The following is a 20,436-nucleotide window of genomic DNA, read 5'->3' as shown; positions in this document are numbered from 1 at the left end:
CATTCCTCTGTGGCTTTGTGACCTTGGACAAGTCCTTAGGACTCAGTCTTAGAAACTCAGTACTGAAAGGTCCTTTAACGATCACTGTGTCATCTTCTTATGGTGAGAATGGGGAAACAGTGGCCCAGGGTGAGGAGGGGACTTGGCTACAGTTACTCAGTGGCAGAGCTGAGAATTGAAGCCAGTTGGATTTGCCTCTTGACAAGCTGAGTATCCCAGGATGTATCAGCTTGCCTCTCTATGTCTCAGTTTTCATATCTGTAAAATGGAACTAATAATAGTACTTAGATTATTTTAAACAAGTTAATATCATATAGCATTGAATATGGGGTTTTCCTTTATTTTTTCCTTACAACTGTATTGAGGAATTATCGAAGCACACTAACTTATATGTATTTAAAGAGTGCAACTTGCCTAATTTTGATAGATATGTTTATATCTATGAACCTATCTTCATAATCAGTATAACAAACGTTCCTGTCACCCCCAAAACTTTCTTTGTGCCCTTTTATAATCCCTCTCTCCCTCTGTTCCCATCTCCAGGCAACTACTGATCTGCTTTCTGTGCTTAAGTTTGGTTTGTATTTTCTAGAATTTTACATACATGGAATCGTACAGTTTAGTCTCTTTTTCCCCTGGTTTCTTTTACCTAGTATGTTTCTTTCTTTTTTTAATATTTATTTTTTATTTAATTTAATTTAATTTAATTTAATTTAATTTTATTTTATTTTATTTTATTTTATTTTATTTTTGGCTATGTCAGGTCTTCATTGCTGCGTGCGGGCTTTCTCTAGTTGTGGTGAGCAGGGGCTACTCTTTGTTATGGTGCATGGGCTTCTCATTGTGGTGGCTTCTCTTGTTGCAGAGCACGGCCTCTAGTAAGCATGTGGACTTCAGTAGTTGTGGCTCATGGGCTTAGTTGCTCCGAGGCATGTGGGATCTTCCCAGATCAGGGCTCAAACCTGTGTCCCCTACATTGGCAGGCAGATTCTTAACCACTGCGCCACCAGAGCAGTCCCCCCAGTATGTTTCTGAGGTTTATCTCTGTCATTGTGTGTGTTAATAGCTTGTTCCTTTTTATCACTGAGCAGTATCCCAGTGTGTGGATGTACATTTGTCTATCCATCCCCCTACTGATGGACATTTGGATTGTTTCTAGCTTAGGGTTATTACAAATCAACATAACATTGATTTTAAGGAACACCATTATTTTATGTGCCACTAAGAAAGGAAGAGTGCTACCAATTAAATTATGACCCAGTGTTTTTAAATTAACTAGAATGTTTATTTCATACTCATCAAAATAAATCTTTCAAACTTTGGCTTTTTTTTTTTTACTCACATACCACTTTTTTAAATTAAAAAAAAAAAAAAAGGAATACCTAAACAGAAATAAAGCTCCAGTGTTCCTAATACATCTTCTCATTCTGAATCCAATTCTTTGGCATCAATTTTTAACTCAGAATTATTGATATCTGTGCTTTTAATATCGTTGTCCTCGATGCCCTCAAGAGTGTTGGTGATATAGCCTTGTTATAGGGCCTACAGAGGAGCTCAAAGGCTCTGGTGCTGGGCTCTGCAGCCAGCGTGGCAATTATGCAGAGGTAGCCTCCCTTGCACTCCTGCTTTGGGAATGTTGCTAAACGTGTCTATTCACTGCCTCCTCCACCTGTCCCCACAGTCATTTGTTTCCTAGGGGTTAAGAGTGCTCCACTATTGTCTCTGGGATTTTATCCCAAGCCCATGACACCTTTGGTGTCTGTGCACACCCAGGCGGTGACAGCTCCATCAGGATGGCAGCCTGGCTGACAGTGTTGTAAGATGTCAGCAGTGCTAACACACATCCCAGTGTCAGAGATGCTAAAATGTATTTTAAAATGTGCAGCTCTGAATCATTGAAACAGAGTCTATGTGTGCTTTGTAAACACTCAATGAAATTCAGCTGTTATTATTATTATTACTTTACCAAGATGCATCAATTTCGTATTGGTCAAATGAAGGTGGCTGTATCTGCCTCACAGAAATGCTGTGAAGATAAAGGATATAATTCATTTCACATAGAGTATACGGTCCAGCGCCTAGTACTTAACTGACCTTCAGCAAATGATGTATCGTTTCATTGCAGCCTCACAATGCCCTTGTATTTGGGGACTGGCAAGATAGTAGACTTATGAATGCTGAAGCTGCCAAGGGGGCCTTAGAAATGTTATATCTCAGCTCCCTGGTTTTACAGATGGGAAGCCCAGAGAGGGTGGGTGCCTTCCCCAGGGGCCTGGTTCTTCTGGTGGCAACATCAGGATTCAAAGCCAGATCCCCTCACTCCCCTTCCAATGCTCTGCCTAAACTGCGTTGTCATGGAAGGAGCCACAGGTCAGGATCCCAGAGAAGCCTTCAAGGCCAGTTCCATTTCTAGAAGGACCAGCTCCTCAGGCTGCATGGCTGGGGTGAGGGTCAGAGGAACAGGAATGGCCAGATTCCAGGGAAGGGTGGCTTTGGCCTCTCTCCATCGAGCTGGAAGCTCCTGGACAGCCCAGCACCTGGGAGGACCCCTTGGAAACCCAGCTCTTGGGACTGGAAAGGAGCAAAGCTGGGGGTTGAGTACCCTCAGGGTCATAAATACAGAAAGGAGGAGCTCTGAGTGCCTGCCCAGCACCACATGCCAGTGGCTCCATTGAGTTGTTCCCATGTACTCATTCATTCAATGCTACCAGAGCCCTGTGAGGCAGGTTTTCTTGACTGCTTTATATCTATGGGGAGATTGAGACTTAGAGCTGGGGAAGGAATGCCTAAGATTACACAGCTAAGAAAGATGGAACTGGGAGTCCCATTTGGTTCTGTTGGCCCTTTCTATAGGGCATAGAACCTCCTCAGCCTAGCTCCCAATTCAGGAATGAGAAAGGAGCTGGGTGAAGGGCAAACATGTATACCCAGTGCTCTGTTCTGCTGTGGTACTTGACTTTAAGAGAATTACCCTCCAACGAGGAAACAAGCAAAATGAAGGGCCCATCTCCCAACCTTGTCTATCCATGGATGGGAACTTCATAGTTTCATATGGGTTCTTGCCCAGTGATAATTCTCCTTCCAGTATAACTGGGTTAGTTTAGCCCAGGAAAATACTATCGATAACTATTTCTTGAAGACTGTTCAGATGATTGCTGTATCTCCTATAGAGCTGAACTCAGCACCAGGCTAACTTGATCTCTTGGTGTCATGAGTGTGATGCAGGCCTGGGGTTGGTCCCCAGGTTTTAGTCTCAGCCTTGCGGATCCTTGGGTGGCTCTGGGCAAGTCTTTCTCTCTGTGCTTCAGTTTTCTCACCAATAAAGCGAGGATTTGATTGGTCAGATCCCAGATGTCACACTCAGTTTTCACATTCCTTAATACCCCTGCATCAGGTGCCTCATTTGGACAGCAATGAAAATAATGATGAGTTGCCCACATGTATCGAGCACACACTATGTACCAAAGTGCTGCTTCATCCATTATCTCATCTAATCCTCAAAGAACACTGTAAGGTGGGTCTGAATGGTACTTACCTGAAAGCATCCTTATGAGGTCCAAGTGAATTAATATATGTAAAGTGCTTGGAATAGTTCCTGGCATAGAATCCATGGTCAATCAATGTGTTATTATTTCTCCTGTTCTGCAAGTGTGAAAGCTGAGCCCAGTGGAGTATGAGTCTCTTGCCCAAGGTCACAGAGCTAGAAACTGGCAGAGCCGAAATTTAAGCCCAAGGAGTCTGGCCCCAGAGCCCTGTGCTCCTAATTACTACTGTGTTGCTGCCTCTTGATAAGACAGGATGCCGGAGAAAGATGTTGGAGAGCAGTGAGTACTGCGTACAACCAGAGAGTACCTGCCTTCAAAAGGCGTGCTAACTCCTTTCTTAAATACAGCCCTGTAGCAGATAGACAAACACATCTATAGGCTGAATTTGGCCACCCGGTCGTCAGTTGGCCATGCCTATGCTAATCCGTAATCTGGTTCTCAGAATTTTAATCTTAAATCCCAGCAAGGGAGATGCAGAGGAATAGCAGAGTCACCACTGTGTCAGTGAGCTGGAGGGCATCCAGGGTGAGTAGGCATAGAAACATGGGGATGGAGGCGAAGGAAGAGAACAGGCCCAAGGCTCAGGCGTGTGATCCCAAGAACTCAGTTGGCGGTGGGGTGGGGCGGCAGAGTAAAGGCAAGATTTAGCAGGGGGAGGTGAGCCACTGATTTGTAGGAGCCTGGGTTAAAGGCTAGAGTGGGGTGGGGGAACAGTCTGGAACCTTCTCCCTTCCCGTAGGAGAATTCCAGAATGGGAGGGAGTGACTAGGTAGAAAGCTTCTGGATAAACCAGCCCAACCAAAGTAGGGAAGCAAGGAACTCTAAGGGTCAAGTAACCAGAATGTTGAGATAGATGTTTTGAGAGTCGAGGGAGGGAAGCGTTTAAGGGAAGGAGAACTTGGAAATTCCTGGTATAAAAGCCTCTATCAGAGAACAAATTTTGAGAGCCAAAGCCAATCCAGCTGCCACCTCTTAACTTTCTCTGGTTTAATTTCCAAAAAAAAAAAACCCCAGAAAGCTAAAGTAGTCCCAAGTCCTCCAGGAAAGGAGGCAGTGGAATAGTGTGCAAGGCTTATTGGGTATTAGCACACACAAGTATATGTTGCCTCATCATGGAAAGGGATATAAAACCTAACTGATAAGGACAGTTAATGTTGGTTGAGCCCTGTGTGCTGTGGGCTCAGCATAGCTCATTTTCACCAGGTAATCACTGTGAGCGTCCCCAATTTACAGATGAAGAAGCAGGTTCAGGCAAGTTGCAGTTCGTGCCCGAGGGGACAGAGTGAGTAAGTGATGGTGTCTGCATTGCAACCCCGGTGGCTGACTCTAGAGCTTCTGAGTTTTAACCACCACTCGTATCTCTTGAGCTGAAAAATGGGGACAGTGATGACGGTGATGTGATAATAGCTAACGTATGTGGCCAACCTAAGATGAGAGATGACCCCGTTCTCACGGTGCGCAGAGCGCCGAAGTCTCTCAACTGTTCACGTTAACAGCCCTGAGGGCTTATTACGTGCCAGGCCCTGTGCTAAGCACTTTACGTGGGTTATCTCACTTAATCCCTGCAACACCCTTATGAAATTGGAATTTCTAAGTTTCACAGAGAGGGCAACTCCTAACAAGGTTACGTAACAAGCCTGTGCTTATGGAAGAGGCAGAGCATGGGTTTCAGCCCAGCATCAATTCCTCAGCCTTTGTGGGTAGCAGCTACCCTGCCCCGCCATCAGCCATGAAGCTGACCACCATCCTCCCTGGACTACCTCCTTCTCCAGCCTCCCCCAACTACATGCTGTCGTCTCAGTCTCTCCCTTCTCCCACCCCTTTGGTCTTTCGCATCTGTACAGCTAGCTTGGCATCTTCTTAACTGTCCCTGCGTCTTCTCATTGCCTGTGGTTCACAGCCTAAGGTCGTGTAACCGCCATATATACTGTCACAGGGATGGGCCACTCCCTGCTTTAAGTGTAAGCCTTGACTGCCTGGCCAGACCCTCTGCCCTCAAAGGCAGAAACAAGACTTATTTGAACGTCTGAGCCCTGATCGTGCCTGGCATGGGACCGGGCTGGTGGGTGCAACAAGCAATTCTTGTTGCTTGGAGGGTTGATTGAAAGGAGGGAGAAAGGAGTTGAGGAGAGGGTGAGGCGGAGAGCGTCTCTGGGTCACCCTGTGCAGCTCGGCATTAGGGTGGCGCTCAGAGTCTAACAGGGACCCCAGAGCCCTAAAAGCCCAGCCTCTGCCCCTCTACCTCCACTTGATCACTCATAACATGAAGATATGTGGCTTTCTTTTCTGTTCCTCCCACCAACATCATCCCGCCCCAAAGCCTTTGTACTTCCCACCATCTGGTCTCCCCTCCAAGATCACCTCCTCTGAGAAGCTTCCCTTGACCGCCCCGCCCCACCCTTATACATAATCCCACTACCCTGTTGTACTTTTCTGAATACCACGAGTCTCTGAGATAAGCCTGTGGATTCATTTTCTGGTTGGAGGGTCTCCCCAAAGGGAGTGTAAGGGCAGGGTCCTGTCTGTCTCGTCCATTTCTGTAGTTGGGTGTTGTTCTGATTCAGCTACGGTTCATGTGCTCAGCCCTCCTAACCAGCTATGAGATGGTGACTTTTCTTCATCCCCAGATTTGTTCAAGGAATGAATAAAGGTGTTCGAACCAAACTGAATTCAAGGCAGGAAGGAGAATTTCAAAGATTTCATTGTCTTCCGGTCACCCCAGCCTTGCAAGTATGGAAGGAGAGGGCTGCTTAGCACTGGGGCTCTGCCGCAGTCTGGAGGTGGCGTGTCCTCAGGAGCTGTGTTAATCCTGAGCTATGGGAACTATGTGTGTGAACACCCCGGGGCGGGAAGAACCGGCCTGGCCATTGTGCCCGGGCTGGGAGGAGAGGTTCGGCTGAAAGTTTGGACAGTTCTTGGCATGCAGTCTGCAGGGCCCTTTAGAAAGCGATCCCGCCCAGCTGGCCCTTGGAGAGAGCCCGGTCGGGGGCCAGCATCCTGCTGGACAGCCATAAAGAGGTTACTGTGGGAAGTGTTCAGATTGCTCGGGAAGCACTAGGAACATGAAAGATATGTTACGCGTTCTTCAGTCCCAAGAGAATCACCACCCAGTGTTAGACTTGGCAAAAGGCTTTCCGCTCCTTCTCTGAGCTGCCTCCTTAGAAAAGACGCACTGTCTGAATACCGAATGCCGGCCATAGCAATGTGGAGCTGGAAGGAGGACAAGAGGCCTGCGTTCCCGGACAGGTGATCCCTCAGAACCCTACCTGTCTCCAAGGCAACACATCCGGGCCCCCTTTTCTAGGAGAGCCTGTTGTGAAACATTCAGGAATGTTTGTGTTCCTTCGGAGATTTGTAATTAAGAAGAGGCAGAACTAGTTCTCTCTTGGAGCCCTTCCCTCCCTCCCTCCCTCCCTCCCTCTCTCTCTCTCACCTCTCCAGCATTTGGGTCATTTGATTTCACGATTTGGGTTTTCAGCAGCCCAGGACTTAGAGACTGGAGGCGGGGACTGCACCCGGCTGGATTGGGGTGAATCACTTCATCAGAGGATGGGGTCTGGGAGTTGCAGGCAGGCCCCCAAGTCCTGGCCACATCTGAAAGCAGATCTCTTCCCAGCTCACATTCTTGGCACTTGCCCAAGGGGAAACACTGCAGGCCAGAGAAGCACCCACAGTTTCCCAGGGGGACTGGTTTAAACGGACAGTCCCTCTCTCTGGGAGGAGGAGCGTGTGCACGTGTATATACGTGTGTGTGTGTGTCTGTGTGTGTGTGTGTGTGTGTTTAAATCCTTGTGCAGCTAAAAACGCTTCCCTTCATCCTGATTCTCTGAATGACACGTCTCTGCACACTGAATAATTCATCTCCCTCTTGGCATTTGTTCCAGAGAGAATCTCGCTGTCCAGATTTCTTGTAAGTTGCATAGTCTTCCAATAGAAGCTTTTCTCTTTCCCATGGAAGAGCTCTGGGAGTCAGGATTTCAGCCCTCTGGTTTTTTTTCCCGTGATCGCTTTGAAGGGAAGCCTGAATATCCAACCAAAGCCTTCCTTTCTCCTTTGCCCCTTCTGTCTAACATTGGGCCCTCTGGATCCCCTCTTCTTTATCCCTGTTGGGCGCAATGTCTGCCTTCACCACAGGCAGGAATCAGCATCTCAGCCCCGGTAGGACATCCAGTGTCAGGTACATTACTGATGCGTGTAGCTAACATTGATTTCAGGTCTGACTTCTCGATGTCTGAGGCTGGAACAATCAGTGGAGTTAACGGTTTGCTGGAAAAGTGATGCATTTTTGGTGTTTTAGACCGGCTCCTCCTCCCCCAGTCCCCATCCTCACCCACAGAGCTCAGTGAATCACTTGTGATGACTTTGAAACAACTGTCTTTTCACGAAGCAGCTCAAGTGTATTGAGTAGTTTTGCACCGAACTGTAGAAAACGGAAGGTGCAAATAGGACACAGCTCTTGGCGCCTTCTGCTTCCTTCCGATTCCAGCCCCTCCAACCCCACCCCACCCCCAGCCCAGCTTCATCATCTGTATCTCAGGCATAGCTTCCTTGTGTTCCAGATTGTTCTGAGACTCCCTTGGTCTGGTCAGTTTTTATTGGCAAAGCTCAGGTTCGGGAGTCAGGCAGTGATGCTTCAGGTTATACCTCTGGTGTTTGCCAGCTATGTGACGTTGGGTGTGTTTTCTCACCGGTAAAATAGAGGAAGAGTGCCTACAGCCCAGATGGGGAACATGATACATATGTAACTTGTTTTCTGGGCCTAGGTTTAGCCATTATTAAGTATTTTAATTATAATCGATACAGGATTATTACAGAGAAAGTAGTTTAAAAAAGATTAAGAAGAAAAAAAAATTAAAATATGTTAAAATCCCTATACCAAGATAGCATTTTAATGTATATCTTTCCAGTTTCTCTGCTGTAAACACACACACATTTTAGGCAAAATATGATACTTGTAACAGTATCCTGTAGCTTTTCTTGTTCAACAATGTCATTTTTCTCATAGTATGTTAAGAGCATCCTTCCATGTTAGCAAAATATAGAACACACCATTGTTTTTTTGTTCTTAGATATTCACTGCTGTATTCACTCATTCCACAAATATTATTGAGCACCGATCGTGGGGGACATAAGATTCTGTTGCTTAGATGCACCATTGATGAAATCATTTCATTCATCCCAAATCTCTGCAGCCAGGCTGACAGGTGGGGCTTCTCAGGGCTGAGCCCAGGGAGAGGAATGAGCCAGAAAGAAAGGTCTGACTGTGGTTGGCCCAGGCATTCCTGTTCCCTCCCAGATTTATGTGTCCTCAGTAATAGTCACTTGCCTTGGAGGCGTATGCCTGTGTATGGAATTTTCCTTCAGAGACCTTTTCGAAGATGCTTTAGAAGAAATGATGTTGGATGAGATTTGGCTGTTGGCCGCTGGTCTTCACTCTCCATAAAGAAGTGGGGAGAAACCACTTACAGGAGTTTGAGGAGGGGGAGGTACTGAGGGATGTGGTTTTTTGCTTCTGAAGTCTGGAGAGGGCTTGGGGTGTAGTGGTGAGGTGGGCTGAAGACAGCTTTGCAGAAACTTTATCCAGGTTGGCATAGGTGCTCCTGAACGAAGAGCCTTCTGACCTGAAGAAATCACCTGTGTCTTCCCCATCTCTTCTGTCTTTTACTTCAAGATGGTGGCAGCCTTGAAAATCCTTTGTTCGTTTAGTTGGGTGATTTGTCTGTCTGTCTGTCTGTCTGTCTGTCTGTCTGTCTGACATAGCCACCAAGACTGGGTGATTACCACCGCCTCATTCCCCACGATATGGGGACTTAGGGAATGGTTATTGCTAAAAGATCAGTTTGGCCTGGATTGTTCAGGGAAGGACAGCAGTGGGTACGGGCATTTGGGAATCAGCCCAGGAAGCAAAGAAATATTGCTTTTGGCCAAACTCACAGGGAGGGAACATCTGCTATTCTAGATGCTGCAGTAAGCTAGCTTTCCAGAGGGGAAGTAGGTAGGACAACCGTGGGATAGAGCCGGGGGGACAGCTGGGGCTGTTGTGGGAAAGTGAATTGCAGGTGGAGAAGTCAGAGGGAGCTGGAATACGAGTCTAGAAGTGAGACTTGACCTTCACCCCTTTCCTGTGACCCCCTCACTTAGAGATGCAGAAACAGAGGCCTGGAGAAGGCTGGTGACTTGCTCAAATCATTCCCAAGTTCATGGCCAAGTTGGGACGGAAGCAGATTCCCCGCCTCCCTCCCAGGTGATCTAATCCTGCTGCTCCAGTTATGCACTCATCTTCCAGGAAACAGCGGGGGCAGCAGAGCCGGAGTCACAGTGCAAAGCTTCTGGATCTGGTGGGCCAGCCCAGAGGAGCAGGAAGGTTGAGAGCAGCTATGTGTTGCAGGGCCTTGGGGAATGTAGGCTGATGGAGTCTGTTTCTCCTCTCCCTCGCCAGGTACACCAAACCGCTCACCTTTGCTGACTGCATTAGTGACGAGTTGCCGCTGGGATGGGAAGAGGCTTACGACCCACAGGTTGGAGATTACTTCATAGACCACAACACCAGTAAGTTCCGGGCTGTCCTCCCTTCCCATTCCCTCTGCCTGCCCGCTACCTCCTGCCCAAGCCCCTAAGCCTGGAAGAGCTACCAGCAGGGGCTCGTGAAGCCAGATTGTGTTTTGTTTCACATAGAGTTAGATAGAGATGTCGGTGTAGATATAGATAGATAATATATGCTCATATATAAATAACAGTTCAGAAGGGTTTTAAATAGAATCTAAAACTCTGCCTCTCACAACCCATCTCCCCAATTTTACAGAAGCAACCACTGCTAACAATTTCTTGTGTATCACTCCAGAAATTTCCCAGTCATGTGTGTTTATGTGTATATGTACATATATTCTTTTTTTTTTTTTTAATGTATATTGATTTCCATGCATACAGATTTTTTTCATATAAGGTAGATGTGTCCTTGTCACTGCCAGGCCATTTTGGAGCAGCCATTGCCCCCAAAGCAAGTCCCCAGCAGTGTGCACACGTGTGTATCCATAATGGGGTGGTCTGAGTGTGTGTGCCTCTAGCCCATCACACCGGTCAGCCCACCCTCACTTCTTATCTGTGATCTGGGTATCCTGATCCACAGTGAAGATTCCTCGTGTCTTTATCTCTGGGACTATGATGGAGGAATAGGTTGAGAAATGGAGAAGCGTGTTGTCTGACAAGCGGAAGCACCCAGGTCGCGGTCCCCCAGCCAGGGAGACTCAATGTGTATTTGGGCCTCATCCATCATGAACCTTCTTGGCCTGTCCTCAGAAATTCACTGCCCCATTTGTTCACATGTACAGAGGAAAGAGGATGTTTCTGTCTCGCTCTCAACCTTCTGATCTGTGGGGTTCCTTTTGTCCTTTCAGGCAAGAGGAAAATGGGAGGCAGTGGCACATGTCTGAAGGTTGAGATTAGGGCACCAAATCCTAGTGGCCCCTGTTTCCTGAGCATGCACTCTGTGCCGTGTGCTGGGGGAAGCACTGGATACATATCATTCGTTTAGTCATCTCAGCTCCCCTGTGGGATGTTCAATGGTCATCCCCATCTTACAAATGGGCCTTAGAGATAGACATTGACTGCTCAGCACTCAGAGCCAAAACATGGCAGAGCTGGGGTTTGAACTGTGCTGGGAGTGGAGCTGGGCTTCTCCATCCACTTCCTCCTCTGGGTTTCAGTAGCACCTGGTCATACCTCCGCTGTGCCCCTCATCACTCTGTAGTATAACCATTTACCTGTCGGAGCAAGTTTTTCTAGAGCAGGACAGTGTCTAATTCATCTGTCTCATTCCAGGCCTTTGCCTGGTAAGGCACATAGTAGGTGTGCACTTGACCTTTGCTACATAGAGAAGGGCATACGTGCATAAATGCGTGACCAGATGGGTGAATGAGCAGACTGTTGTTGGCACCAAAGCATAGGAGAGTTTCTGAGAGACAGCTAATGGCATTAATTGCATTGCTGGGGGTAGCAGAGGTTTTTATTAGCACTCATGATTGCATACTGGAGAATGAGAAGTAAATATGCCTAATTGAGTGTGTATGGGGAAGGAGGTTAATGCTTGGAGGGCTGCATGGTTTGCTGGGTTAAACACTGATGTACAGGATCCCTAATCAGTCCTTTCCTGTTTGTAATTGCTGAGTGCATCTCCCTCATTAAAATCTGATGGTGGGAGTGGGGTTTTCAGGTGCTTCTGGGAGTTGGTGGAGAGTTAGAAGGAAGGAGTATCACGCAGAGTGGCAGAGTCTGTTCTTGAGGGGATGATGGCAGAAATGGGGATGTGTATTGGGAGGTGAGTTAATGAGAACCACAATAGGAAGAACGCTCTCTGGTAGTTTTACCAGCTATCAGGCTACTGGTTTTCTTTTGGCTGGAAGTTGCTCTCATTGGACAGAGGGTACCACCTCCGTAGATGGAGCGAGTGATACAAGTGTGGTATGTATGTGACCATCAAGGCCCAAGTATTCAGAGCTGTGGGCTTGGACCAATCCTCTGTGTGTCCACTGACTGAAATGACTCTCTTAAGAGTTACAGACACAACAGAATTGAATAACATTAAATCCACCGTCGAGCGTTCGTTCATTCAGCAAATATTTATTGACCTCCCACAATGTTCTAGGCACTGTTCTGGGAGCATGGGATACATGAGAGTACAGTGGCAAGGATCTTTGTGCTTAGAGAGCTTTCATTTTGGCAGAAGAAACAGAAAATAAACAGAATATGGAAGCAGATTATGTAGTATATTAGAAAATTATCAGTGTTTTGGGAAGATGGGGACGTAGCGCATGGGGCTGAGGTGTGCTGGGGTGCATTTGTGGGTGGCGGGAGAGGACAGTGGTAAAGGTCTTCAGGAAGGAGACCTTGCGGAGAAAATGAGATTTGAGCTAAGACTCGAAGGACGTGGGGAGAGCATTTCAAGTAGAGGGGGTTGATCGACCAAAAACTCCACGGTGTGATCATGTTCAGCTGGCTCGAGTGATGCCGAGGAGGCAGGTGTGTGCACGTAGCAGAATTTGTGAGGAAGCGGGGAGAAGAGTGTCAATCCAGAGGGCAGCAGGACGCGGATGGGGCAGCGGTGCACGAGGAGGGCTTGGGCTCTTACTCCAAGCAGTGGGAGCCACTGGAGAGTTTTAAGCAGGTGAGTGCCATGAGCTGTTTTATGTCCTAAAAGGGTCACTCTGGCTGCTCTGCTGAGAATAGACCTTAGTGGAAGAAGGACAGAGCAAGGAGACTTGTGAAAGAGGATTGCAATAGTCCAAGTGACATAGGACAGTGCTCCAGACGAAGGCTGTAGTGGTGGAGGTGGTGAGAAGTGGCCTGATGCCAGAGGTATTTTCAAGATTGAGTCAACAAGGTTTTCTGATAGATTGCGTGTCTGGTGTGAAAGAAAGAGGAATGAATGAGCCTCTCTGGGCCTGAGCAACTGGCAGGTTGGAGTTGCATTTATTGGATGGAGAAAACTGCAGGAGGAGTGGGTTTAGGAAGGAAGAACAAGGGCCCATTGGGATGTGTCGCATCTTCCATGGCTGTTACACATCTGAGAGAAGATGTTGCTGGTCAGTCTGATGTAAGAATCTGGTGTTTGGAAAAGAGCTCTGGGCTGAAGATGTGCATATGGGAGTTGTTGGCATATAGAGTATTGAAAGACCTGAAGCTGGATGAGATCACCAAAGGAATAAGTCAAGACGGAGAGAAGAGGACCAAAGAATGAGCCAGGCAGTCCTCAGACAAGAGGAGGGTACAGAAAAGAGGAAAACCAGTCATGATTCTGGAGAGTGATCAGAGAGGTGGATGGAAAATGAGAGCCTTGGCAGCACATGAAGGAAGCATACCAAGGGATAGAGGTGTCAACCCTGTCAAATGCTTCTGACAGATCGAGTACGAAGAGGACTGAGAATTGACCGATAGATTTAGCAACCCAGTTGACACTGATGACCCTGACTTTGGAGGGCAGCTTTGCACAAGGACTAGGGGCAAAAGCCTGACTAGAGTGAGTCTAAACAAAAACAGAGGAGAGGAATTGGAAACAGCAAGTATAGACAACTCTTTCCAAAACATAACCCACTTTCATTATTTTGTTTGTCAGTATTCAGTTTTCCCACTGCCTGTGTACCTCCAGCATGATTCGATGGTTTTAATTAGTGATCAAACTGTGTGTTCTGGTGTTTTCTCTTCATACTATATCATGAGTATTTGAGAGATGCTACAGTCTTCACATTTGTCATTTTTAACTTATCAAATAGATGCATCAATACATTTCAGCACATAAAATGAATATACCGTAATACCCTCTTATTGCTGACTTTTTGGGTTCTTTCCATTTGTTTGTTATAAATAAGTAGCACCAGAGGGAGAATCTTTATGCCTTTTTAAAAAATTAATTTATTTATTTTTTGTCTGTGTTGGGTCTTCATTGCTGCACGCGGGCTTTCTCTAGTTGTGGCGAGCCGGAGCTACTCTTTGTTGCGGTGCACGGGCTTCTCATTGCAGTGACTTCTCTTGTTGCAGAGCACAGGCTCTAGGCGCACGGGCTTCAGTAGTTGTGCGATGTGGGCTCTAGAGTGCAGGCTCAGTAGTTGTGGTGCACGGGCTTAGTTGCTCCACGGCACGTGGGATCTTCCCAGACTAGGAATGGAACCCGTGTCCCCTGCATTGGCAGGCAGATTCTTAACCACTGCACCACCAGGGAAGTCCCTCTTTATGCATATTGCTTATTTTTTTCTATGATACTTTACTGGAGTCATATTTCCAAGTGTAGGATTGCTAAGTGAAAGGTTGTGAACATGTGTGAGACTTCTAGTGCCTCTTCCTAGTTTGATAAGTATTTCTAAAAGATCACGTCAGTCTGTATTGCCACAAGCAATAAGGGTACTGGTTTCCTCATACCTTGATCAGTGTGGGGCTAGTTTCATTTCTTTACTTTTGGATAAATTCATCACAGTTTTAAACTGTTACTTCATTGTGTTTCCTTTGCATTCTTTTGCATGGTAACAAGGTTGGACGTTCTCCAGATGTTCCGCTGTTTTTAAGACGTTGTTCAAGCCCTTGGAGAATTCAGTAGTCAGTCACGTGGGTGCGTACGTGGTGTGTGTAAAAAGCAGACGTGTGGTGTGTAGAGGTGGTGGGGTGGGGGATGTGTGAAATGCAGTGAATGTGTGAGCTGTATGAAGAGTGTGTGTGGAGTGTGTGTGTAGGTAGAGGTTTGGAGCTTGCGGGGGGATGGAGAACTGAGTCTTAAGGATGGCTGTGCTTAATCGGCTAAATGTGTATTGGAAGTAGCTGCCTTTTGGGGAGAGGGGATGTGAGGACGAAGGGGATGGAGGGATGATGTATGTAGCTGAGTTTGTGACATGATGAATGATTAAACTATGTCCGTGTTTAACTTTTATAAAAACAATAGCACAAAAATAGTTAGCCAAGGGGATCTCTAAGAACCTAGCCGGGTGTAAAGTTATCTATTCCAGTGAGATGGACTTAAGGAAAAGGAGTGTCAGCGGAAGGGGCTGGGCTTGGGAGGACGCCTCAGAGTGTGATCGGTTCAGGACAAACAGCAGTTGACACAGCTCCTTACAACCACCTAGGGAGCTGTGAAGAAGTCCAGTGCCCCCAAAGGACAGTCTTTTCAACAGTTGCTAGTGCAACTGGTATCCACATGGAAAAAAACACATCTCCACTTCTGGCCCAACCCCACACCATGTGTTAAAAATAAACTCAGAATGGACCACAGACCTCAACATAAACGCTAAGACTAGAAAACATTGAGAAGGAGACTTGGGAGAAAATCTGCATGATTTTAGGGTAGGCAAAGGTTTTTTGGACAAGATGCAAAAAGCACTACACATAAAAGAAAAAATAGTAAATTGGGCTTCATTGAATAACATCTGCTCTGCAAAAGACCATTAAGAAACTGAAAAAGCAAGCTACAGGTAAGGAGAAAATATTTGCAATGCATATATCTGACAGCAGATCCAGATCAAGAATATAAAAAGAACTCGTACAGCTTAATAGTAAGAAGCGCAACAACCCCATGATGACATGAGCCAAAGATTTAAATAGGCACTTCACTAAGGAAGACATACAGATGACCAATAGACACAGGAAAATATGCTTTACCTCATCAGCCTTTGGGGAAATACGAATTACAGCTACGGCGAGGTAGCCGTATCTCCCCACTGTAATGACTACAGTGAAGGAAGATTGACAGCACCAGTGGCAGGTGAGGAACTTGGAGGAACTGGAACCCTCATTCACTGCTGGTGAGGACATAAATCAGAACAAGCGTTTTGGAAAACAGTTTTCCAGCTTCTTATAAAATCCAACATATAATTAACATACAAGCTAACAATCCCACCCCTAGATAGTTTAACCGAAGTGAGATGCAGACATTGTAAAGACTTGCACGTGCGTGTTCATTACAGCCTTATCCATAATCATCTCAAACTGCAAACAACCCAGAAGTTTATCAAAAAGTGAATTATGCGGTATTCATCCAGCAGACTTTTACTCAGCAATAAGAAACATGGGCAACTGCTACAACATAAATGAGTCTCAGAAGCTTTATGCCAAGTGGAGGAAGTGAGAGCCAAAGAGCACATACTGCTAATTCCACTGACATGAAGTTCTAGGACAGAACCGGAGGGAGGAACTGGGTGGAGGTGACTGGCTGGGAAAGGGCACAGGATTGTAGGGTAACGGAACCATTTACACGTGGATAACAAGTGGTAGTTTGTGGTGTATGCATTTGTCAAAACATATCCGACTCTAATCTTTAGATGGTTGCACTTCATTGTATTTAAATTGTGCCTTAATAAAGGTGATTTAGGGACTCACTGGTGGCACAGTGGTTAAGCATCCACCTGCCAGTGCAGGGGACATAGGTTCGAGCCCTGGTCCAGGAAGATCCCACATGCCTCAGAGCAACTAAGCTCGTGTGCCACAACTACTGAAGCCCGTGCTCTGCAACAAGAGAAGCCTGTGCACTGAAACGAAGAGTAGCCCCTACTTGCCGCAACTGGAGAAATCCCATGTGCAGCAACGAAGACCCAACGCAGCCAATAAATAAATAAATTTATAAAAAAAAAAAAGGTAATTTGAACAATGTATTGATGCCCACTTAATACTGCAGACCAATTAAATGGAAACCTCTGGGGTAATTTCCAGCATGCAACCAGGTTGAGACCAGCGTTCTGGTGTGGGGTTGTGGATTGTGTCTGTCTGTCTGTACATCCATCTGTCTGGGTTGGTTTGTACTACAGAAGAAAACCTGGGTCACCAAAAATGGTAGCTGAGCCAGCCTTCAAATAAGGCTCTTACGTACTTTTATAAATATGCCAAGGAGCACGGCCTCCCAAGGGAGGGCGCCACTCTCAGATTAAACCCAGAGCACTGTGGGGAGGATCATCCCAGGGTGCCCTGGGGCATTTGTCAGGGGCCCAGCATTTCAGGCAGCCCTCTGGTGGGTGATTCTGTTTGGAGCTCAGCACGGCACCTGCCAGCCTTGCCTGCCGGCTTCAGTGACTGCTCAGCCCCCCGGTGTTGTCACCTCTTAGACAGCAGGTCTAACCTTTCGTGGCACTTTGGAATTATTTGGAGAGCTTGCAGGTCACCATTGCCTCCTTCCCACCCCCAGAGATTCTGATTTAATTGGTCCAGGGGTGGGATCTGAGCATCGGGATTTTAGCAATTTCCCCAGGTGATTCTACTGTGCAAACAGGAGTTCTCGGACATTGGCTGGCAGCAGTCACCTGGCGAAGCTTAAAACTGCCAATGCCTGGGCCCGCCTCCTGGCAATTCTGATGTAAGTGTTCTGGGGGCAGGGTTCAGGCTTTTGTTTTGTTTTTGTTTTTTGAAGCTCCTCAACTAATTCTAATAAGCTGCTAGGACCCAGAGTACTGGGTGAAGCACCAACCCCCTTTTATTTATTTATTTATTTTTATAAAAAAAGCAATTTTGCTGAGAGGCTTGGGGAAAAGGCACTCTCATAAGGCTGTTTGTAAGAATAAAAATTGGTACAGCCCGTGCTCCACAGCAAGAGAAGCCATGGCAATGAGGAGCCTGCGCACCACAACGAAGAGTAGCCCCCGCTCACTGCAACTAAAGAAAGCCTGCGCACAGCAACAAAGACCCAACACAGCCAATAAAATAAATTAATTAAAAAAAAATTGGTGCAACCTTTGGGAAGATAATTTGGTAGTGTCTGTTAAAATTGAAAATATGTATACCTGCTGACCCAGGAATTCCTCTTTTAAGAAATCCACGCTATAGAATTAATAGCACACTCTCATAGAAGTATATTTTTAAGAATCCTCACTACAGCATTGGTTATGGTAGCAAAAGAACTGAAAATAATCCAAATGTTTCCTGTTAGTGGTCTGGGAGACCACTAATGCCCTATCATAAATAAATCTTTGTACCATACTGTGGAATACTATGCAACCATTTAAATGATGGAGATAAGTTTAAAAAAAAAGAATAAATAATAAGTGATAAACTGAAGAGAAGAATAAATTGAGGTAAATCTTTATGTACCTACAAGGGAAAATGAATATGACATATCATTTAGAGATGAAAGCAAATTGCAGAGTATTATATATGACATGAGCCATGTTACATTAAAAATAAATTTGTGTGTATAGGTACATATGTATAAACAGGTTTGTATATAATTAGAGAGTGGTATCTGTTTACCTCTAGGATGTAGTGTTGGAGAGATGGAAATTCTCATTTCTTATTTTATGAATTTGTAATGGTGGAATTGTTAAATTTTTCTTTTTTTGGATTTTTCAATATTTTTCCCCAAACATGTAAATTTTTTTTTTAATTATAAGCTTTAAAAAACATCTGCAGCCTGGCCATGACAGGACAAATTTCTTTTCTGTGACCCATGTCAGCTGGAAGTGTGGAGCCCCTGAAGGGAGCCCAGGATTCCCTAACCCTGAAGGAATCCACAGCTGCTGATGGGCAGTGGGACCCCACAGTCCTTCAGCCCAGCTTTATAAATTCCCCCCGCCTCCCCCCCCAGTTTTTTTTCTCTTGCAAGTGTTCCTCCCTCTTACTTGGTTGAAGAGTTGCAAAGCTTTCCTCGTGGGAAGCAATTTTGTGGCCTCTGCCAACCATCTTCACACCTTGGTTTTTTTTCCCAGAAAAAGGGAGGAGGAGAGCTTGAAGGATTGAATAGTTTTGACTTTACTCTCACCATTATTTGTTTACTTTACCTGGGTGTAAGTGCTCTACAGCTTCCTGGGAACCAGTGAGGCAGAGCCCATTATCCTCTTTACTACTTAGAAAAGCAGACTCAGAGAGGCTAAGCAGCCTGCCCATTGTAACACAGTGATCATTGGTAGGCATGAGGACGTGGCCCTGCTACTTCTGTGATCATTCTCCCTGTCTCTTCTTTCTTTCATTGGAAATGCTCTTCAGGACGGTTGAGAGCTAAAGGGCCTGCAAAAGGAGGCACTAACTCAAATTCCCCAGGAGCCAGACACAGGACATAATGAATGAAGCAGATAGATTTTGCACCCATGGTGGCTAGATCTTCTGAATGATCAAGTAAAACCAGAGATCAGGATTTTTTTTTTAAGCTCTTTATTGGAATATAATTGCTTTTCACTCTTGTACCAGCTTTTGAGGTATACCAAAGTGAATCAGCTGTCTTTATGCATATATCCCTATATCCCCTCCCTCCCGTGACTCCCTCCCACCCTCCTGTCCTGGCCCTCTAAGGCATCACCCATCATCAAGTTGAGAGATCAGGATTTCAATGTGTAAATGTCCTTGTTTTTACATACCAGTAATCATTTCAAAATTAGTAAAGTTCTTTGGGTTAAGCAAAACCTGTCTCCAGGCTAGATTCACCATATACTGTGATTATGCAATTTCTGGTGTGTTAGTCATCCCTTACCCCACCTACCAACTGGGAAATGACTGAGGAATTGATAGTCAATGGGCATTGATTCTTTGACATTGCTTTGACCTCTTCCACATCTACCAGCTACCCTTTAAAAAATTTTTTTTGGTCTTTTGACTTTTTTCCAGGTTATCACTGTACATAATATTGTACGCATGATTTAAAAGATAAAAAGAATGAAGAAAAAGCATTCTACCACCAAGACATATCTATCTACTGTTGCTAATTTGCTGTTTCCTCCTAATCTTTTTGAGAATGTACATATGTATTTTGATAAATACAAAATTATTTGTGCAGCTTTGTACCCGTACTTTCACCCATTTTTATATCATAAGCATCTTTCTGTTTTTTAAATCTTTTTAGAAGACATTATTTTTAGTGGCTGTTTTAGTGTATTGTGTAAATATAGCATACTTATTTGAGCATTTCCTATGTGACCTTGTGCAACTCAGTTAACCTCTTTATGTCTCAGTTTTGTTTAACGGAGTAATAAAAGAATCTTCTCTAGGGTTAATGTAAGATTGGAGGAGTAAATAGATATAAAGTAAATAAAATACTGCTTGGTGTAGAGTAAAAATTAAATAAGTACTCATTTATGATGATGATGATGATGATGATTTTATACAAATGCATCTTTGCCTGAATTTATTACTGTTTATAATAAATTACTATAGGAGGGATTACTGGACAAATGGTATTAATATTTTAAGGCTCTTGAGTTTCGTGGTCAGATAGCCCTCTAGTAAGGCTGTTCTAATTTAAGTTTTCAATACAGTATTTCTTCATATCCTCTGAAATATCAGTTATTTTACTTTCCTTTACTCTTTGCCAAAATGCATAACCTTAAGCATCTGTAATGTCATTAAGCCTCTCTGTCTAGATTAGAACTCATATCTGGTCCTTCTTCTGACCATTCTCAGACAGAATGACTTCAAGTTTGGAAATTGATCCTGATTTTTTGTG

At 45.3% G+C, this 20,436-nt stretch overlaps 1 protein-coding gene across 3 annotated transcripts in view; it reads left to right on the top strand.

Annotated features, from left to right (window-relative positions):
• WWC1 (WW and C2 domain containing 1) overlaps positions 1–20,436 on the top strand; it is a 149,298-nt gene that overhangs the window by 62,042 nt on the left and 66,820 nt on the right. For all 3 annotated transcript variants that reach the window (XR_009052842.1, XM_057729482.1, XM_057729495.1), the window contains exon 2: positions 9,985–10,094. Coding sequence is in view for 1 of the 3 variants with exons in the window: in XM_057729482.1 (XP_057585465.1) it covers positions 9,985–10,094 (110 nt within the window). In the remaining 2 variants the exon portion in view is untranslated. The remainder of the gene's footprint in view (positions 1–9,984; positions 10,095–20,436) is intronic.

This window comes from Hippopotamus amphibius, chromosome 1, assembly GCF_030028045.1.
Source record: "Hippopotamus amphibius kiboko isolate mHipAmp2 chromosome 1, mHipAmp2.hap2, whole genome shotgun sequence".
NCBI lineage: Eukaryota > Metazoa > Chordata > Mammalia > Artiodactyla > Hippopotamidae > Hippopotamus > Hippopotamus amphibius.
The sequence above is the reverse complement of the archived record's forward strand: the minus strand, read 5'-3'. Positions and strand labels throughout refer to the sequence as shown.